At 37.2% G+C, this 21,411-nt stretch overlaps 1 protein-coding gene across 4 annotated transcripts in view; it reads right to left on the reverse strand.

The window, feature by feature from the left end:
• Nucleotides 1-1,831: 1,831 nt before the first annotated feature.
• nedd4a (NEDD4 E3 ubiquitin protein ligase a) overlaps nt 1,832-21,411 on the reverse strand; it is a 38,359-nt gene continuing 18,779 nt past the window's right edge. For 3 of the 4 annotated variants that reach the window (XM_032559992.1, XM_032559991.1, XM_032559987.1), the window contains 24 exons: nt 17,928-17,978; nt 16,688-16,749; nt 16,470-16,572; nt 15,878-16,038; nt 15,659-15,779; nt 12,400-12,564; nt 12,177-12,260; nt 11,863-11,982; nt 10,351-10,680; nt 10,188-10,265; nt 9,996-10,050; nt 9,841-9,899; nt 9,449-9,514; nt 9,139-9,368; nt 7,141-7,262; nt 6,964-7,034; nt 6,782-6,877; nt 6,634-6,707; nt 6,489-6,549; nt 6,350-6,409; nt 6,156-6,263; nt 5,971-6,067; nt 5,157-5,229; nt 1,832-3,812 (listed from right to left, as the gene is read on the reverse strand). In XM_032559992.1, coding sequence (XP_032415883.1) covers nt 3,710-3,812; nt 5,157-5,229; nt 5,971-6,067; nt 6,156-6,263; nt 6,350-6,409; nt 6,489-6,549; nt 6,634-6,707; nt 6,782-6,877; nt 6,964-7,034; nt 7,141-7,262; nt 9,139-9,368; nt 9,449-9,514; nt 9,841-9,899; nt 9,996-10,050; nt 10,188-10,265; nt 10,351-10,680; nt 11,863-11,982; nt 12,177-12,260; nt 12,400-12,564; nt 15,659-15,779; nt 15,878-16,038; nt 16,470-16,572; nt 16,688-16,749; nt 17,928-17,978 — 2,550 coding nt within the window. In that variant the 3' untranslated portion in view covers nt 1,832-3,709. The remainder of the gene's footprint in view (nt 3,813-5,156; nt 5,230-5,970; nt 6,068-6,155; nt 6,264-6,349; nt 6,410-6,488; nt 6,550-6,633; nt 6,708-6,781; nt 6,878-6,963; nt 7,035-7,140; nt 7,263-9,138; nt 9,369-9,448; nt 9,515-9,840; nt 9,900-9,995; nt 10,051-10,187; nt 10,266-10,350; nt 10,681-11,862; nt 11,983-12,176; nt 12,261-12,399; nt 12,565-15,658; nt 15,780-15,877; nt 16,039-16,469; nt 16,573-16,687; nt 16,750-17,927; nt 17,979-21,411) is intronic. The other variant, XM_032559990.1, reaches the window with a different exon arrangement.

Consider the following 21,411-nt stretch of genomic DNA (forward strand, 5'->3'; position numbering starts at 1 on the left):
GCGAGCCGCTCCCGGTCACTTCCTGTCTCCGTTCAGTCAATCGGGTCCTGGGTTTGGGCCGCAGGCGGTGGGTGGAGTGAAGCTCTGGGCTCGGGTCAGGCTCTGCTGCAGCCCGATCAATGTCCTATCACTCGTTATCAGGTTCTGCTTTTTCTGTGAGCGTGTTGGTCCAAAGGAACCAGCTTTCCCAGTACCATCTGCCGTTGGGTCAGTGTGGCGTCCCCCCGCCTGCGCCCATCCCCGCTGACCTCCAGAAGAGTCCGAAAGGCTGGCCTGAATTGTGCGTGACCTTTCCGCTGACCCCCATGGAGGGAAGGGGCTTTACTGCCTCAGTGCAGGAGGCAGAAGGAGACAATAGGACTCCAGGATCACCAGCTTTCAGAGACAGAGTCCATTTTATACCGCAGGACATCAGTAAATCATGTTTTACTGATCAATGATTTAGCTGGTTTAGAAATCCTGAAATCTCATCAATTACAGTGAGAATATGCAGTTAAAACAGAAACATATTTTTACTCACTGAAGTTAAATCAGTCCAAACATTTCTCGTTTTATGTCACTCAGAATTACCAGAATTACTTATTTTTGCAAAATGTTACAAAACTTATTGAGAATATTTATTTTTACAGATTTTTTTGTAACTTTTTTTGGTGTCTTTGGTTTCCAGCGTTAATATCTTGGCACACTTGAAACAAGGCAATACTAACAACTTTTCAGCAAGATATTAAAGCTTATTATAAGTGAATAATTCCTTAATATTGATTTTTTAAAAATATTAGCTCCACTTGCAGATTATCTCACTTATAGCAAGACAATTTTTCACGCGTTTTAAGTGAAAAGAATCTGCCAGTTGAACTTTTTCATCTATGTTAAGAAATTATTTACTCAAAACAAGCTTCTATATCTTACTAAAAAGTTACTTATAAGTTAGTTTGTCTTATTTCAACTGAACTAAGATATTTACACTAGAAACTAGACCAAAAATACTTGGTGGTACTTTGTGTTTTGGCACTGACCAGCGGATCCCACAGCATCATGACTCTGCAAACATGTGACTCGCAACGTGAGCTTCAACGCCCCCTGCTGGATCAATTCAGCATCTAAACTACGACATCCTCAACAAAACAAAACAAAACCAAAAACATTACCTTGTACTACAGAGTAATGACACTCAATGGAGATTAGATGAGTTTTTTTTTTTTTAAATTAGAGAATAAGCAACAAATATCGCTGCAATTGCACCCATTTAAAAACATTAAAATTGATGCTAAGAGAAATTATTTTCTGATCAGATTCATAAATAAGAGCCCCATGAAGGAAGTGTTAATGCTAGATAGAAACTTTACATTTACACCAAGTTTACATGATAATACATGGAGACAAATATTTATACTCTGTGTGTCTGGAAAATTATTAACGCCACACTTATACACAAAAAAATCATACTTTTATTTTGACGGATCGTCTCGCTGTGTGACATTTCCTGTTGCTAGGCAGATTTTTTGTGTTTATGTTTCTGGTTTTCTTTGTTGTTCTTCCAAGATGACTTTACCACACAACAACTTTAATGAATTTAAAAAAAACAAGAGCTGTGTAATAAAAAAAAAGTAAAAACAGAAGCGATCTGTAATATTTCAGCCTGTAAGCGTAATTATGAACATGCTTGTGCAAGCAGCTGTAGTTTTTAAAATTCCTTACAGTTCTTTTTAAATAATCACTCAAGCATGACAAAAACATCGAAATATAGAAAAGCTGAACATATTTATACCCATGGTGAGATGTTCCCAACTGTATAAGAAAAAAGGAAATAACTTGATATAAAGTCATTGCATCCGGGGTTTTATGTGTTTATTTTGCAAACATTTATATTCAGTCTATAGATATACTATAGGTAGTTATAATTAATGAAAAACAAGATAATTCTTCCCTTTTTCTGCTGTAATGTGATCTCTAGCATACACAGAGATATGATAACACCTCTAAAGTCTACATAACGTGTCACAAATGAAGGCCTTGGTATTTCTCTTTAAAATGAATGTGAAAGAAGAGAAAGTGCTTGTTTTAAGCAAGGTTCACGTGTAAACATTTAAACACACGAAGCAAAAGATCACGAGTGATTCAGACAGTCTTCAGTTTGGCAAAGGTTCAGAAGTAAGACTCGTCAACAAAGTGCTTCACTTTATAAAAGCAGGAGTAAGAAAAACGTCAGACAGGAAGCGGGCCGCGTCGTCTCCCACCCTCACCGATCTGTAAACATGGCAGCTGGAGTAAACACATTTCACCTGTCAGAAAATGTCAAAACTACTGCTCAAGTACAGCCATTTCATACAAAGGTATCACAAATTAGTTCTCACTTTGAGAAGAACAGTCCGTACACAAAAAAACGCTGAAGATGCGCTCTCAAAAACGGAGCTGCAATCAGACGCTCCCTGATGAGATAAAAACGATGATGTCACAAGACAAAAAAAACAAAAAAAAAACGTAAGTAAAACTATTTAACATGTTAAGGCCAGCTGGCAAAGGTTGAAATTAAAACCCAGAGATAAAAGGTGAATTTACATCAATTCTTCCGGTGCAATCAAAGTGGAGAAAGACGCCTAAAGTAGGTATGTAAAAGGCACAGGTGTGTCTGCAGGTACGTTAACGCAACGTGAAATAAACTAAAAATTTAAGAGACACTTGTCTATTTTACATCGATATGTACATGAGTGCATAGTATCCAACACTGTATGCTGTAGCCACTTCTCCTTCTCCATGGTCGACACAGAAACAATAATTACTGAAGCTTTTCACTGGTCCAGGTTCATCACTACCTCAACAATCTATTTATTCACCAACACATTTAGATTAACTAGTCGCTCAAACGTGTATGTAACGCTGTCCGCTGTAAATGGCTTTAAGGTCCATGCAGCTAAACACCTGAAATACTGGAATGAAAAATTTAAAATACAGGAAATAAACTGATGAGAAATAAAAAAGAAGAAAAGCTGTTCAAAATGATTTTCAAACTAAATCAAAACGGTTATTAGGTATTTTAAAACAGTGACAAATTTTGTTTTTCATTTTACGAAGAAGTTAAAAAATGAAGATGTTTGAGCTCAGATGGCGACTCTGACTAACAGATCATCTTTACTGCTGGTAGCGACTGATATGTTTCTGTTCTGTTGTGAAAAGTGAATAAAATAAACATTATTTTCCTGCTGATTGACGTAAAGCAAACTGAATGGTAATAAATGTTACTTTTGTTGAATGAAAAGAATGAGCTGGTCTCTCCTCAGGGGGGAGTGAAGCTGCTGAAAGTCAGTAAAACCTCGCAGCGTTTTGCAGCTGGATGAAGTTGGACTCTTCCACACCAGTTTCTCAGATATGTTCAGGGAGGCATGAATTCATTAATTCACAGTATTTATGCATATCGGCTCACAAAGAAAATAAAAAAAAATCAACCTATGTTTAACACATCACAGCATTTAAGCAGAACAAGTGACAGTAAATACATACACCTCTGAGCGGCTCCCGATAAAGAATCTGATTTGTAAACGTTGAAAGGTGCAGATAAAAACAGGATCTGTCTCTTTTTTCCTCCGTCAGTGGACCGAGCGACGGCTCTGAGGTTTTCCTTCATCTGACCCTCAGCTGGCAGGTCGAGGTCCTGGTCGGGTTCGCTTTGACTGCAGCAGCGTCCGCTCCCCTCGTCCAATCGCGGCGTCCGTTAGTCGACGCCGTCGAAGCCCTGGGCGTTCTCGATGGCGATGTTGAGCTTCTCCCTGAGCTCCTCGAACGACTCGTAAGGAGGGAGGTCCAGACGGTTGAAGCTTTAGGAGAAAAAGAGGAAAATAATCAGGATCAAATCTGCATTTGATGAGAATCTCTAATAGGGATGAATTAGAATATCATAAAAATGCCTCATTTTATTTGTTGTATGTATTTCAAACAGGTTTTCAAAACCAAGCAATCAGCAGGACAGAAAACATCTGCAAACATAACCAAGAACAAAATTATTTGTTTACCACTAGACTTTTATGTTTGAAGGTAATCCTACCCCTAATCTCAATGTAATTAAATATACAACTTGCTGACTCAATAATTATCAATAATTTGAAATTAAACCATTTTATAATATTCATGTGCCTGTTCAATATACTGTGTTAAAAAGACAACAAATAAAATATATTATAGACAAAATGGTTACAAACCAACAAGACAAGAAAATCTACAGATAATAATAATAATAATAATAATAATAATAATAATAATAATAATAACAATACTAATAATAATAATAAAATAATAATAAACAATTGAACATACAACATCAGAATAATTACCAAATCCTTACCAAATTCTTCTTAATCTGTGTTATGTAACAATAAATAAAATAAAAAAACAGAAAAAAACTAATGATAACAATGACAGTAAGATAACAAAATAAGCAACTATTAACACAGAAAAAGGAAAAACTCATATATGTTTTAATTCCCATCTTCTGTCCAGTGTGAGTATCATAGCTTTGTATTTATTTTTAAGCTGGTTGATGTTTTGACATTGTTTTAGCTCCATATTAATTTCATTCCATTGTTTGACTCCAGCTACTGTGATGCAAAATCTTTTCATAGCTGTTTGGATGCTGCATATTTTGAAATTCAGTGTTAAGTCAAAGTCTAGTACAGAAGCCGACTGATCACACAGAATGGAAAGTTGAATGGAAGGAAAAAGTGTGGTTGAAATGCATTTAAAACTCTATTTTACTTTCATAAGCTGAGATGCTTTGACTGCTTCTGTGCATTAAAGGACTCACTGACAGTCAATCATAAAAGCGAAGCTAAATTATTAATATTTTTGGTTTCTTTTAAAAAGATACATTAACATGTTTAAGAAAAATTAAATAAGGAAATCATGATAAACTTGTATTTTCTCTTACAGGCGATTTTCTAGTTTTTGGGGTTCTGTGAAGCAGTGATCAGTACTCAGTATGCTACTTGTAGTAAACATGGTTGACATGATCCTGTCACTGTATCTAATAAATATGTGATCCTGTTATCTTGAATTAACACAGCAGCTCACTGGAGGAACAGATTTATGAGCAAATATTTATGTTTCCATACATTTTTAGCCCAGTTAAATTTGATCAGGTTGGTTTTAATGGGTGAGGCGCTCACCAGGTGTGGGCTCTGGGAAGTTTATCACTGGTTCCCCATTGCTCGATGGTAAACAGCTGCGGTCCGTTAGAGCCTGAAAGTAACGACAGAAACAACATGAGACTTTTTTACTGACATCAGTTCAGAAAAACACAATAAAAAACAAAGAAATACAGACGGAGAGTTAAAGTGAAGTTAAAGCAAAAACTGTATTTGTTTGAGCATATGAAATTAAATGTGACAAATGTTTATTTTTAAGTGAAACAGAAGAAATGACAGGTTTTTGTTTAGGGCTGAAGTGATTAATTGGTTTAATCGGGATTAATCGATTATTGAAATAATCATCAAACAATTTAGTAATTGATTAATTGTTAACTACTTGCTGAAAGAACAACACGTAAAATTAAACAAAAACATTTACATTTTGAATTTAATTTAGTAAAAAACTAATTTTTCTCTGTAAATGTGTTCAAACCAGAACTCAGTATAGTTTTAGCTTCACACATTTCAAATTCTGCAGAAAACCTTTTGCTGTCTAATTATTACTGACTTAATCCAATTTCTAAAACTTTTAAATAAGTATTTTTTAGCTGCAGATGCGTCGTTTGCTACAAAAAATCAAATGTTCACCAAATGAATGATATGTTGTTGCAACAAAATGTTTATTTTCTTAATTAATGGAATTGAGTTATTTATTTTCATCTTTTAATGGATTTCTAATTATGTGGTTAAAACATCTATAGAATGTAAAAAAATTTTCATCAGATTAATAAATTAATTGATAGAATAATTGATTATTTAAATTAATGCTGCAGCTAACAATTATTTGTCTCACCATAAAGTTCTGCGAACCCGTTCATCGGGACTCTGGACGTCCCCGTCACAAACTGCAGGAGCCGGATTCTCTTTTCTGCGTCCATCAGCAGCACCGTCTACACAAATCAATAAACAATAATCAATAAACAATCACATCCCAGCCGAATCACTAAATCTGACCTAAGGTGAGGAGAATGCTCTTACTTTCCAGAACCACTGGATGACCATGTGGTCGCCACAGTAACCGTTCTTGTACTTGGTGTTCTGCCTCCAGTCGTTCACGTCCACGTCTCCCAGGCCGCACATGAGCAGCTGGGGAAAAAATAAAAACAAGGAGAGTAGATTATAATCTGGGCTTTCTCACATTTTAACACCAAATCAACTAAATAAAAACTCACCTCAAGCTCATTCCCATCAAAAATCCTGATCAGATCCCTTGGTATCAGCTCAAAGAATCCCTGAAACACAAAGAAATTTACTTTTCTTTTTCTTTTCCTCCATTTTTATTGCTTTGCCACCTCAGAAACATTTAGTTACCTCTTTGAAAGCCGTCATCTGTTTCTGTATTCTGTTCACAAATCTCCACTGCATCACCAGGCTGCCACACACAAAACGTGACATTATGATAAACCCCTCATTTGAGCTTTTAGAGCAATAATAAACGTATCTGAGTTGTTCTTACTCGATGTATTCCCTCTTGTTTTCATTAGTGACAACAATCTCAGAGCCATCCGGTTTCAGGTCATGCTGGCGAGTCTGCAGGATGATATTTATTATTTATTACGAGTAATTTGAATGAAATATCTGGAGGAAAGAGATGCTGAACATACCTCTCCAAACAGCTCCTCATCAATGGTGAACCTCAGGTCCAAATCCTCCGGGTCGTTGTCCAAAATCCACTTTAAGGAGTTAAAGTACTCGCTGTCCTAAATTGAAACAAATGCAGATTGAAAACAGTTAAAAAGTCCCAGATAATTTTCAGTTCATCATCTTCAAACGTGGTGAAACTCACGACAGACTCCATGTCCTGCAGAGTGATCGGCTTCTGCAGCATCATCTTGTAGAACGGCCGGATGAAGAATGCTGGAGAGATAAACCGAGAGAAAAGGCTCAGAAAACATCGGTTGTCAGAGCAGGAGGTGTTTTTATCGAGTTTGGAGCACTTCCTGTTCAGACAGGAAGTGCTTACCATCAAGGAGTTTGCCGTGAAACACCGCCATGCCAGCCACACGACCAATAAACTTGAAGTAGGTGAGGTGGTCTTCATTACACAAACCGGAGTTGGGGTTGATCTGCAGCGTGTAGTTGTCTCTGAAAGGAACAAAAAATGAACTTTTTCTGTTAATTCAGTTCTTCTGTTTGTGTGCGTGTTTCTAGAAGGAGAAGTGTCAGAAGCAACACCAACACTCTGATTGATGCTTATCTGAGGTAATGTGATGCACTGGGTTTAGTTACAGAGGTGGTTATAGGGTGTTGGATGATAAAGAACCGACTTTAACCAGCTGGCTCAGATGAAACCAGATGGAAGAACAGACAAGACGTCTTCTCAATCAGCAACAAAATAACAGCAGTGCTCTCTCTCACGGAGAATGAAGCTTGGCCTAATTAAATCCCTCTGACCTGAAAACTAACAAGTAGGCAACAGAAAGGATTGTTTACTTCTCTACGTAGCAAATCATGCAAAGAAATAAAATTAAGATACATTTTTACCTGAGTGCACACAGCGAACAGGTCAACATAGAGGCCCTTTCCTACACTTTAAAGTGATGCTGATTAACAGTTTTCCAGTTGTTTTTGTTAGTTTCTTTCTTAAATGGTATGTTGGAACATAAATCATTTTCTATTTGTGAGGTTTCTACATGACCTTTGCATATAAAATTCATTAACTCAGCAGAGGAAGCAAGGTCACTGCAAAGACACAAAACCTAACCAGGTATTTTTGGTCTAGTTTCTTCAGCAATATCTTAGTACACTTGAAATAAGACAAAACTAACTTGCAAGTAACTTTTCAGCAAGATATATGAGCTTGTTTTATGTAAATAATTCCTTAATATTGATTTTAAAAAGTACTGGTTCCTCTGGCATGGAAAAAATGTCTTGTCATAAAAATAATCTTGAGATTTTGTGTTTTTGCATTGTAACGGAGCAAAGAAAATATTTTTAATAGAATATTTTCTTTCTAGCCGTCTGTCACAAATACAGTTTATTCCCTTATTTCTTTATTTTATTTCTGGAATGTGATATTTACCAAAAACAGCAGTTGACATAAAATAACATTCAAGCAACAATAGGATAATTTCTAAAAACTATAAACTGAGAAATTGGCATTAACAGCTGAAGGACAATGCAGCTGCAACTCAGGAGAGTTTATTGTAAATATTTATTATTTCATAAAGACATGACTTCTGCTCTTCATATTCCTGTTTTTACATTTTAACACAACACTGAAAGCAAAAAGCAGCTAAGATTCTTATGTTTTAAAATGGATTTGAATCAGTTTCTATTAAAGTAGAAACATTGGCATATATCACATTTGTAAAGTATCTAATTTAGACCTTTAATCAAACAATACAAACATTTATAATAGCCGTTCCACTGTTAAATATATCTGTTTAAGATGATCTTCAACACTTTGAAGGACGGCAGCTTTTCAACACGGCTCATCTGGACATAGTTAATGTTTTTTTATGTTTTTTTTATGTGTGCACTGATTTATCGATGCTGATTTCCTTAATTTTGGGAGATTGGTGACCGGCTGATGCTTACACGTGAAGCCGATATCATCCACCGATCTTTTCTACCTCAGCAAAAGTCTAAAAATCAAACGCCGTCCTGTCCTGTGACAGATGTTTGACTGACAGACAGAATCATGTCTGCATATTAACAGTTAACAATAGTCGCCTCACTGTTGCCGACTCATCAACTTTCTTGCCATATTTAGCAACATTTCAGACAAAAAAAATTGGCATCGGATAAAATCAGAATCAGCAGGTCAGGTTTTTTAAAAGATCACAATCAGCGATGGGACAGAAAACTGCAACAGTTGTAACAACTTCTATTCTGATGCTACCTTCCTATAAAACAAACAGCTATCTCAGCTCAGGTGAAAGAAGAGGAGCTGATTTTTAATTTATTAAGAGACTGAACAAAGGCAAAAGCAAATAAGATAATGAAATTTTAAACATACGTGGCAGAATACTCGAACAGTCCATAGTACGGGTTGAACATCTCCTTGGACATGAGGAAGAACCACTCTCTGGCCAAGCCGCCGTAGTCCAGGCCCTTTTCTCCCTCGAACTCCACCCACAGTCGAGCCTTCAGCAGCTCCGGCCGCTTCACCGCCAGGATGCGTCTGTAGGAATCCTCCAGCACCGAGTTTCGTTTCAGCTTCAGCTCAAAGCGGTTCGGGATGTCGGCCTTTGTTGGAAACAAACGGCGTTCAGCTGTTACCTGCAGGATCCGATCTGCAATCGCTGCTGCTGTCTGATGAGACTCACCGGTTTGATCAGCTTCTTTCTGAAATACTCGTACTTCTGCTTGTAATCTCGAGAGTAAGGCACAGCCTGCGATCAAACAACGGCATTAAGAGACAAAAAGCACTACAGCTTTTTACTCACTGCAAAAACACAAAATCGTAAGTATTTTTGTCCTGTTTCTAGAAAAAATATCTTAATAAATGGAATAAATAAGACAAAACTAACAAGTAACTTTCAGCAAGAAACATTCCTTAATTTTGATTACAAAAAAGTACTAGTTGATTTGTAAAATGTCTGAAGAGTTACATGTAAGTTAGTTTTGTCTAATTTTAAGTGTGCTACGATAGAAATAAATCAAAAATACTTGTGTTTTTTCAGTGCTTTTATGGAAAAATGTATCTTTCTATACTCACTGGACCAGTTATAGCCGAGTTCTGCAATCTGGGATCTTCCCACTGTGTGACTTTGGTGTCTATAAAATGAAATATTTTTAAATGTCATCCACAGACAGTAGGAAAATATTAATACTGCATGAATTCATTTTGTAATTATATAAAAGCGTACGAACTGTGATCAATGTAGAATATCCTGCCATCTCCGTGGATCCGCTCCTCCCATCCAGGCTGCAAACAAAGAAAACATCAGAAACATGTTACAGAACTTCATGTCCAACAAACATCCAGCGACCTAAATATATAAATGTACACAAGCATCCGTCCCAGACACGTTGTTACCGAGTGTCTGTAACCAAAGAGCTTACTGGCAGCGGGCCGAGGTCTTTGGGGTCGAGTGAGCCGGTCCTCCTCTTCTGCACAGGAATCCTAAGCCTGGGATCTTCCTGAGGAGCACAAACAGGTTGTGTTTCAGTCACAAATAAATAACGTCAGTCAGTGACGGAGATTACAAACCGTTTCTGCTCTTACCCAGGTGGTCGTCTTTGTGTTGTGATTGATAAAAAAAGGTCTTCCGTTCGGAGCGCTGCGCACCTCCCAGCCCTGCGGTAAGGAGCCGAAATCAGCGGAGGCCTCTGCGCTCGGTCCGGGCTGAGTGGCGTCTGCAGGGCTGACCGCCGCCGGCTGGGACGGCGGGCTGGAGTTCTGAGGCGGCGCAGATTCACTCTGTGGTGCCGCCGCCGGTGCCGCTGCCGCCGGTGCCGCTGCCGCCGGTGCCGCTGCCGCCGGTGCCGCTGCCGCCGGTGCCGCTGCCGCCGGTGCCGCTGCTGCCGCCGGTGCTGCTGGTGAGTCTGCAGGTTTCTGTCCCACAAATAAACCAATAAAGTTTAGTATGAGAATTGGAAGAAATAGAATCAATTATTTTATAAGCAGGGCAGTTTTTGTGAAACCAAATTTAATCAAAGTTTAAAATAAATCTAAAGCTAAGATAATTATTTTCTCTCTCCCATTTTCTCTTTCCCATCCTCCATCATTTCTAATATCGTTCTCCTCACTGATTGTAATTCGGCCGAATCATTGCAACACCTTCATTCTTTCTTTGTTCAGCCAGTCTGGTGCAGCTTTAATATTAATATCTTGTTGCATGGCCTAGTTGGGACCAGGCCGTCATTTGCATTGTGCTAACAGAAAAGCCAAACGTTCCCCATAACGCAAACTGTAAAACATCTGTTCTTGCAGAGAAGGCCACACTTCCAGCTGATTTGTTAACCAAGTTCATTTAACTGGCGTTGCCCCGTTAATGATCTCCTAAATCCAGTAAAAGCAGGTTGGACGGGATTGGTGTTTGGTGTAATTGACTCTACCTTTTGGGTTGGTTTTGTTCAGTAGTGGGAAGCATTTAAAAAAAAACAACATACATGGACAAAATAAATATTTTCAATTCAAAAATCTTTTTTATTGCTAAATTATTCAATAAATAGACATACGTGCTCAACAACAAAGATATTTGTTTTTAATCTGTCATTTAACCATCAGTTTGGTGTGAAGCGTTATCATAGCCATCCAGCTTTCAAGTGTTTCAGGAAACCCAGAACCTTCACATAATGCTGGACGTTGGTGCTTGCTGCAACATGTTTTGCATTCAGATGATATTTTAGGCTTGGATTGATTCGCTGATAGGGCAGCTCCTTTTTGCAGAACTTACACACAACACTAGTATTTTCCAGGGTCCCATCAGAACATCTTTTAAAGCACAAATTAACCACCAGAGGGCCAAGAGAGGATCTACTGTTGCATATTGTTGCTTGGGCGTCAGATTTATGACAGTACCAGAAACGCAGAACAAAGATCAAGCGACTAACTGAGTTAAAAAAAGTCCCACACATAGTTTTGTCCGATAAACAAAAAATAAACCTCTGCTATTACTTACTGTATGACGTTTTCTTTACTTAAGGGTGTAAATCTCCACTTATTTTGTATTCTACAGCAAAATAAAATATGCTAAGTGAGCAGTATCAGAGTATAAATAAGAAAGCTATGTACCTGAATGACTGGACGCACCCATGTGGTGGTTCGGGTGTTGTGGTTGACATAGTAGCGTCTTCCTTTATTGTCACGCTTCTCCTCCCAGCCTGGAGGCAACTGAGGTGACGAGGGAAGTAACTATTGAACAATACAAATAAATAACACTGATCAGTAATGTATCCCATCTGGACAGACATTGAGTTCAACTATGCAGCAGGGAAAGAAGGAGCACCAGCTGTGAGACCTGAGGCGGAGCAGAGGCACTAATAGTTTAGCATGTGATAAAGTGAAACCGGATTAGTCAACCTTTTGAGGAGGCAGAAAATACCCACCACGGGACTGATAGGTTGTTCCTCTCTTGCAGAAGTCTGAGAACTTTCTCTGAGGCTGGAATGGTTTGAATTACTCATTTGATTCTGCAGCAGAAGACATGAAATCTGTTATCAGACAATGCAGATCAGCTTTCAGCCTCCCTCCCTTCCTTTCTCAGTGGAAGCGGATGGCTCCCATTAGTCTGTTTGTGAATTTCAGTAAGAGGAACCTTGTGCTTCTCACATTCTGTGAACTGCGCAGCTCTCTAGTTGTGGATCGTGAAACACAAAGGTTCCTGTTCTCGTCGCTGAACGAGGAGAACGCCGGCGGCTCGCTGGAGGAAGTTGATGTGAGCTGATGGTTTCTGGGGTACAAAGTGGATTCGTCCTCGGTGATGATCTCCCAGCTCTGGAGAATAAGAGACAGAAACTGTGAGGTTAAAAAGCAAAGGATTCATACACAAAGTAGGGCTTAGTAGGAAATGAAGGAATACAAAAAAAATACTTTAAAAACAAAAAGAGTAAGAAAAATATAATTTAGATAAGAAGTAACACTGATAAAATGCAGATAAACTCATAAAACGTTCTTGTATTTTGAAACTGTAATGTTTTCTGATTTAAAGGAGCCAACAGGTTCTGAAAGCCTCGTGGTTTCAGGAAGTTGTCTGCAGAGTGTAGTAGGTTCAAGACCTTTAAGCAGACCAATAAAGAGATTTTAAATTCAATGCTTCAACACACACAAAGTCAAACAGGACAGACTTTGTTGGACTGTTTTGGACTTTGGGAGGAAGCGGAGTACCCAGAAAAAACCCACACAAGCACAGGGAGAACATGCAAACACCATGCAGAAAGGATTCAAACCAAAAACCTTCTTGCTACAAGACAACCGTGCTACTAACTGAGCTACTGACCAAAGATCTTAAAACAAAAAAAGCCTGATTGAGCTCTGAATTTTCTTGGTTTTAGAAACAATTCTACACTCATTCATTTTTTAATTACAGACACACTTACAGAGAGTAAGGTACCAAGTCCATGTGGAAACAGAAATATAAGTTTGTGTAGCAAGCATATAGATATTGTTGAGCTGAGGCTCGGGAATGGAGCCTTGAGGAACTCCATAGAGTCATGCCGCTCTGCAACATAAAACCGAAACACCGGAGACCTAAACAAGTTCACCAGATAATCATGCCTCATATTTAGAAGTATCAGATGCATCAGTAACACTATATGTTGTCTGCTACTTTTACCAACACATCACTGATGTGGTCTAGATGAAAATCTGACTGGAATACAGCACTAAAGTTTTTCTTTCCTCAAAAACAAACAAATTTCTATTGATCCCAGTCAATAATGCTATGTAAGATGTGGGCCCCACACTACTTATTATTGAGGCGTCTAAACTAACGGGAGTTTAATCAGAACACCCTTCAAAACAAAGAATCATTTATTTAAATATTTTTAAAGCACCACATCAAGCCAGTAGGTCAAAGTTAATTTAGCTTTTTTGCGGTTTTGTTAAAAATGCTAAATTTTTAATCCAGTTTTTAATCCAGAACAATAACAATTTCTCAACACAACACTATACTGTTATTGATAAAAAAATGGTTTGGTAAGTGGGAACCTATTTAAACAATTAATCCCACAGACTGGAAGACTATTTCATTAAGTCTCTTCTTTTCCGTATTTGTTCTTTCTTAGAACCTGTGAAGTCTGGAGTTAAATATGTGGAGTGTGTCGTTTCCACCAGGTTGATCAGATCGTCACTCGCTGTTATCTGTTGGCATCAGGCAGATAACAGAACAATGTTTCCATCAGCTTTTTATCTGAAATGCTGACGTAAGAGGATTGCAGCTTATACTGCTACTAATAAATCTGGAGGCAACATAAGCCTTTAGAAGAAATAAAGTTTAGGTTTTTATATGAAAATGTGTGACTTCTGGAAATAAATTCAATCAAGTGTCATAAACAGGTATGAAAAGTATTACATAAGGAAGAGCCTTTGTGTTATTTTTAAGCATTAGACCAAAGGGTTGTACTGTGTATCAAGATTAAAGGCTTATGATGAGCTGAAAGTCATCGGTTTCATTAAGGTGGGGCTAACTACACCCAGAGTTAAAACTTTCATTAAATCATCCAAAAAACAATTGAGACGTAAGGGTAAAAAAACATTCAGATGACAGAAGAAAAAACCCAAAATGACTCATGTTATTTGGTTAAAAGCTCTTAAATAATATTAAATATACGCTTATTTATTTATTACTACTACAGCAGCGAGGCAGAGTCACTGATATCTGTTAACTTTTCTTAACTTGCATGATTGTGAGTTGAAGTAATACGATAAATGTGTTGAGAAACAAACATTTTCATTACAGAACGTTATATGTTGGCAGAGTCAATTAAATTCCCACTGCATTAGCAAGTCGTCATGTAGCTTAATGGATCAGCAGTAGGGCTGGGCAGCATGGCTTAAAAATAAAATCTTTGTCATATCAGATCTGATTGAGATTTTTCTTTTCTAAAATAGAAATGACAAATGATGGGGAATATTTTCAAAAAGTGGCTTTTATTTCAGTCATCCATTCTGTGAGTTTTATGATGGAGTATCAGGGTCAGGCTGTAAGAACTTTTGTTTAATTACGAGAATACAGTCATAATATTAGAAAAATAAATATGCAATTTTACCAGAATGTCTTAAAATTAGGAGAAAACATTTGTTTTAGTGAGAAAAAACGCTTCTAGATATCAACATAACCATCTCAGTCTTTGTGGTTTCTTTGAAACAGACTCAGTCGTTTGTGCGTTTGCTTCAAAGTCCTAATACTGATAAGTTAAAAGATCAATTATTTTATTATCTGTAAAACTGATAAAGTATAACTTCACAAGATGCTCAACATTTAAGTTTTTGTCATTTTTCATGTTGGTATTTTGATAAAATTACTACTTATTTACGATTTTATTATTATGACATTATGACTTTAATCTCATAATAATCAAAGAAAGACCTTAAGGTTTTCATATCCCGTTGCAGAGTTGACCTGAATTCAAAGTCCAAATAAAGAGAAGCTGTAAAACAATACTGCCAAACAAAATGAATCACTCTGATTTGTGGAAACCCAAGGAGTGGATTGGTGAAAAACATCCTGATTTACCACAAATTAAAGACTCAAAAGTCAAAAATTCAGTTAATTGATAAAAATGATTTATCGCCCAGCCCTAATCAGTAATATTCTTTTCACGCAGGTGATACTTCTTCTATGAATAAAGCATCGTGGTGGCAGGTGTTGTTTGTCCCTATAACCTTATTTGAAATGATCCAGAGGATGGAGTCTAGTTAAAGTCTCCCCTTCATTACTGTTGTAGCTCTAATTCTCCAATTGAGTTTTCGGCTCTGTCAAAAAGCAGTAAAAGCTTGCATGTTTTACAGAATGAAAACTAAGAATCTGTTAAAGAGTTTCTTTAAAAAGCAACATTGTGGGACTGGACAGGAAGCAGAACGGTGTTACCTCTGGAGACTCCTGCGGTGTGGCGTTCTCATCGTGCTCTGAGATCTGTCTGCGTGTAATGAAGGCAGGTTCCACATCTGTGTTATTGTTCTGCGGCCGGTGACTCTCCTCGATGACCTGCCTTTGTTCCACAGACACAAAAACACATGTTGGCTCTCATCTATCGAGAATGAACCTGAGGAAACAATGTCACTCATGGAGGAGCGGAGGATATCCTACTGCATGGTGGGCCGGTGCCACTGCGTGGTTCTGGTCACGTGGTTGACGAAGTAGTTCCTGCCGAGGTTGTCCTGCCGCTCCTCCCAGCCCGGAGGAAGAGGAGGCAGCAGCTGACTCTGCCTGGGGCCCGACATGTCCTGATCCAGAAGCTCCCAGCCTGGCTGCACAGCAGCACAGAGGGGCATTTAAATCACTCAGTACAGATGTGGAAAACTACAGTTTTTATTTCTATGTCATATTAGTCAAGAGGTTGGAAAGTTATTCATGGTTTAAGTTTGTTTTTTTTCTTTTACAAATAAAAATCTGCAAAATGTGCATCTCCTCTTAGGCACTACTTTTTACTTTTTAAAATATATATTTATTGAGTTTTTGCATATATGAAAACATACATAAACACTGGCCAACCACAATCAACACTACAAAATAAAACTAAAATTCGGCTAAAAAACAAAATGAAAAAATGAATTAAATATTCAGAATAACTCTCTAAGAGCGACCTGTGATACTCTCAAGTTGAATCTATTTTATGATGATTTTGTCCAATCAGATGTAGCATCACTGCAGAGGAAAACTAAACGAAGCACTAGCTTACATCTGAGTCCTCTGTCTGATCTGCCGTCTCCTCTTCTGAGCCCAAGTTCTTCGGCAGGTAGGTCATTTTGAGACGTAGATGACCTTTGACCCTGGACTTATGGCTGGCCAGGAAAGAAAAAAAAACAAAAACCCAACAGAAAACGTGTTTAGATGAAGCCAAGAAACGTCAACGGGGAAATGCTCAAAAGCAAAATGAAAGTGTGATGAAATGCAAACCTTCGTGGGTGGAGCAGAAAATCCTTGAATGTGTATGGTCTTTGTGCGTTAGGATTTTCTGTCTAAAGGAAACAAAAGCAACAAAAATAAAGCATGGAGCTTTAACCCACTGCTTAACGTGGCATTACAACAACATTATTTTTAAAGACATGGCAACGTGGAATGATGGTGGTGTTGGATAATGAGGGCTAATTTGTATTTACAATTAAACATAAGAAGAAACGTAGCATAAACACAGCGGGCCGTGTTTTCAAAACTGAAAAAAACGATGTGGAACAGACACCAGAATAAGGGCACACATGTTTACATGGAGACACAGGTGAGACCGTACAGTTAAAACAAAACACATGCTGCTCTGCTCATCTTTAAACAAAATATCCAAAAAAACAGGAACAGTAAGGATAAATGAACACTTAGTGTCCTTGTCCTGATGGTTTATTCTGCTGCTTTATGTGTCACTTTTAGTTATTGTGTTTTTTCTGTGAATAATATTTATTACACATCCTTTACACGTACATCGTGTTCCTGGCAGTACTATTGTTGAACTGCTGCTTGCCTTTCAGGGGATGTTCTTACAAAATCAATTTGAACAGGCAGAAGCCATAATTTACATATTAAATGTGAGAGTTAAGTAAAAGAAAAACACTGAGTAAACAATTCCTCAAAAAAATGTAACACCCAGTAAGAAGCTACCAGATTTTAAGAAGAGCTTCAAAATACAGAAGGAATAAACATGAGACACAATTAGTCAATTTATCTAAAGTTTATGTTCATATGATTGAAAATGTTAAAATCTGTGTATAAATCTGAACTAGTACTTTTGAAGCAATTAAGAAACTTTTAACTTAAAACAAGCTCATATTTCTTCCTGAAAAGTTACTTGAGAGTTATTTTTTTATTTCAAGTGTACTAAGATATTTGCATTAAAAATACTTTATAAGATTTTGAGCTTTGCAGTGAAATCATAACAGCGGGGCTACTCAAATAAAACCATTTTAGTTCAGTTTTGGAGTATCTGTGGTTAAGATCTACAACTTAGATCAGCCTGTCTGAGTTTAAATCTTGTCTTCAATAATTTATCCAGTTTATGTCTTGTCTTCTGCTCCCGTTGCATTTTCTTAAAACTTGGCAGTGAAAAATGTGAATGCTGCTCACTTGGTTTTACAATTATGATCTGGAGTATAAGTGAAATGAAACCAGCCACAGGGGTTATTACACCTCGTTAAAGACAAGAACTCACCGGTATCTGATTTAAAGGAACGTCCACCTGTCCAAGAAAGTCATCACGTGTCTGAAAAGGAGAGACAAGTGGACACATGAGAATCATCTCCAAAAACAAACATCAACAAGACTATCCTCCAAATCTTTCTACTTAAACCACTTCGAGGTACAGTACAGACCAAAAGCTTGGACACACCTTCTCATTGAATTCAATGAGAAGGTGTGTCCAAACTTTTGGTCTGTACTGTATATCACAGTCAAATACATGGTAAGAACGAAGTTGGCAGGCAGCAATTGATTGGAAAGATTTCTGCCACTTTTCTAAACATCTTTCTCCCTCTCAGCAGCTGTCTCATGTTACAGTAAACAGAGAAGTAGCTCAAACACACCATCGTTCATTATTGAACAACCACCATCACTTGATCCAATGCATTTCTGTATATATCTCCACTTCATCTAGCAGGAATGTGTTTATCGGCTCCCAATAAATAACTGGTCCATGTTATTACAAGAGAGCCCAGGATCAAATACTGTAGCATAAGCCAAATGCCGTGTCACTGCTTTAAACACGAGATATGTCTACCGCCTGGAGGTCTGCAGCCTGGTAGGGGAGCACAATGCATAATGTCCGCCTTGTGTCCAAATCAACACCCCCGACAGGTCAAACTGTCCAACAGTGGGACACGTGATTACATGTACGGAAATAGACACACCTGGTTCTTCCTGCCTTTAATTACCAACAGAGAGAAACAGGTGAAGAGGAAGACGCTCCCGTTCATCTTACTGAAAAGTCAGAAAGTGACTTTAAAACTACAAGCGCATTGTTTTAGTCTCATTATCAGGGTTCAAACACTTTTCCCACTCAAGCATTTTTCAAGCATCATCAAAGGAAGCTTTCAAACTCTTCCTTACAAAAGTTTCTCAAAATGAACTAAAAAAAAAGAGACAGTTCCAACTCACTAGTATACAGTATAATTTATTACTTCTGTCAATAATGTCTTATGATAATATTCTACATTCTGCAGCAGGGAGAAAGTAAACTAAAACATTGCAAAATGTTGTGTTTTGAAATGTCTTTCTCACACACCTGACTGGTCGGAGAACAAAACACTAAAAATCCTCTCATTTCAGTAACTCTGTTTGGTGTATAAAATACAAGCCAACTTTCATTTCAATTACACAAATCAAAACGTTATTGACAGTGAAACTAGCCAAACAAATCGTGTTAAGATAAATTACCTTCCTGCTCAAATTAATGCTAAAAACACAGCATACAAAAAATCTAAAAAAAATAAATAAATACATTTTCTCGCTGAGTTTTCTAGCATTTAGAAAATAAAAATAATTTTGGTGATTCTAAATGACTTAATACAAGAAAAGTTCAGTTTAATTTAACAAAAAAGTTTTTTTACTATGTGTATGACAATATCTGGTTTCAACTGTAAATAATGTTTCCAAATCAAAATAAAGTAGATTGTCCTTTATTACAAAACTGTGCAGTTTGAATATCAACCGCTTTCCAAAATTGTCCTTCAAACATTTTCAAGTATTTCAAGCACTCGTGTGAACCCGGTATAGCATTATATTACTTACTCATCTCTTACAAGACATTTATCTGAAGTTTTATATTGCACGTCTTATTACAGGGGAGTGTGGTTTATTGCATCTCAACAACCGTGACCTTTCTTTCAGGAAACTTTCCATTTCTTACCGGTAGCTGCACGTTTACGCAGTGGATACTGAATGACGAATATTCAAGAGCTTAATCAGGACAGAGTCGTGCCGTTCGGACCAAGTTTATTTACAGTCATTCACATCCAGCTCTCTTCAGGCACACCCTGCAATTTACTAGATTGTGTTGTTTATAGTATCTTCTGTGGCTGTAGCAGCATATAGAACATAATGTTTATGTTTACAAGGATTGATGGAAAACAGGCGCTTCCTGAAATACAATCATACACAAACATCTTAATTATTTTTAAATGGACTGGATTTGTTCTGGATTAGTGTGCCGCCTGTAAAATATAGATATATTTTATTGCATAATTCAACAATTGTTAGGGTTTTAACAAGCAGATTTTAAATGTAAAAAACAGGAAGCAGGTCATTTTCCACTTTTTTACACATTTTGTCGTCTTGCAGTTTTAGTTCTTTTGCACACTTATTTTACTGAAATGAAAAAGAACCACCACGAATACTGCAAAAAGGCAATATCAAGTATTTTTGTCTTGTTTTTATTGGAAATATTACACTTGAAATAAAACAAAACTAACTTATGAGTAACTTTTCAGCAGGATTTTTTAAAAGTCAGTTCCTTGATATCAATACTTATTGCACTGGCAGATTTTTTTCCACTTGTAACAAGACATTTCCCCCTGTTTTTAGTGAAAAATCTGCCAGTGAACCTAGTACTTTTTAACTATATTCAGGAATTATTAAAATAAGCTCCTTTATCTTGCTGAAAAATTACTTGGAACTTAGTTTTGTCTTATTTTAAGTGTAGTAAGTTATGCGCACCAGAAACTAGACCAAATATACTTGATAAGATTTTGTTTTTGCAGTTAAACATTTTGTACTGACCCTGGATCAGTGTACGTTAAAAGATAAATGGCCTGTACAGTGCTTCATCAAGAGGACCCTAAAGACCTTTATAAATTATATTTAGTATAAGGGTTGAGAGCTCAATCTGTTCCTCACGCAGTTTAACATCCATTCATATGTTGAAACCTGGAGCAGAAACCACTCACAAATTTGTCTTATCAATAAACGTCTCATAACTTACAGCAACTTACAGGATGGACAGGTGAGTCAGTGACATTTTTTTACATTTTTAACCACAATTTTTAGGACTTTGTGGCTGTCCAAAAAATGTCTGAAACTCTGAAATGGACCTAAAGGTCTTGGACTGAGAATTAGCGGCAGCATAATGGATGCCCGGTCTAAAAGATGAGCTTCCATACTGAGAAGTGGAAGTATCTTCCAAGAAGGCAGGAAGTGGTAACTTAATGGATACTTAATTATATAACTGGCTATGAATTCATACAGTTTGAGGGAAAACATCCTTCACACACACCCTGCTACTTAACCCTCTGATGCATGAATTATGATCCTTTGTGTCAGAATTTTTTTTCCATTTTTTAAAATTCTTTTCTTAAGGCATAAAAAAGGTAGGAACATTTTTTTGTAAAAATAATTTTTTTTTATTTTTTTTATTTTTATGTGATCAATTGTAATTTTGTCCAAATACAAAGTTGTTATTTGAAAAATACATCAGTAGTATTGTTCCTTAGGGATTCTCTGATGTCACAATATTTTTTTTACTTGCAAGAGTCGTCTACAGTAGAAGGAGGGACCGGGTCGGTTCTCATGCTTTTTTGTCTGTCGGCCATATTGTATTTAACAAAACTAATTTCTTGCATTTGCAGCTGATGGCCAGTAGTTGATGGTATATTTTATGATGCATTAGTGTCCACTTCAGTGGTCTGTGTGCATTTATAACATAA

The sequence above is a fragment of the Xiphophorus hellerii genome, chromosome 4 (genome assembly GCF_003331165.1).
Source record: "Xiphophorus hellerii strain 12219 chromosome 4, Xiphophorus_hellerii-4.1, whole genome shotgun sequence".
NCBI lineage: Eukaryota > Metazoa > Chordata > Actinopteri > Cyprinodontiformes > Poeciliidae > Xiphophorus > Xiphophorus hellerii.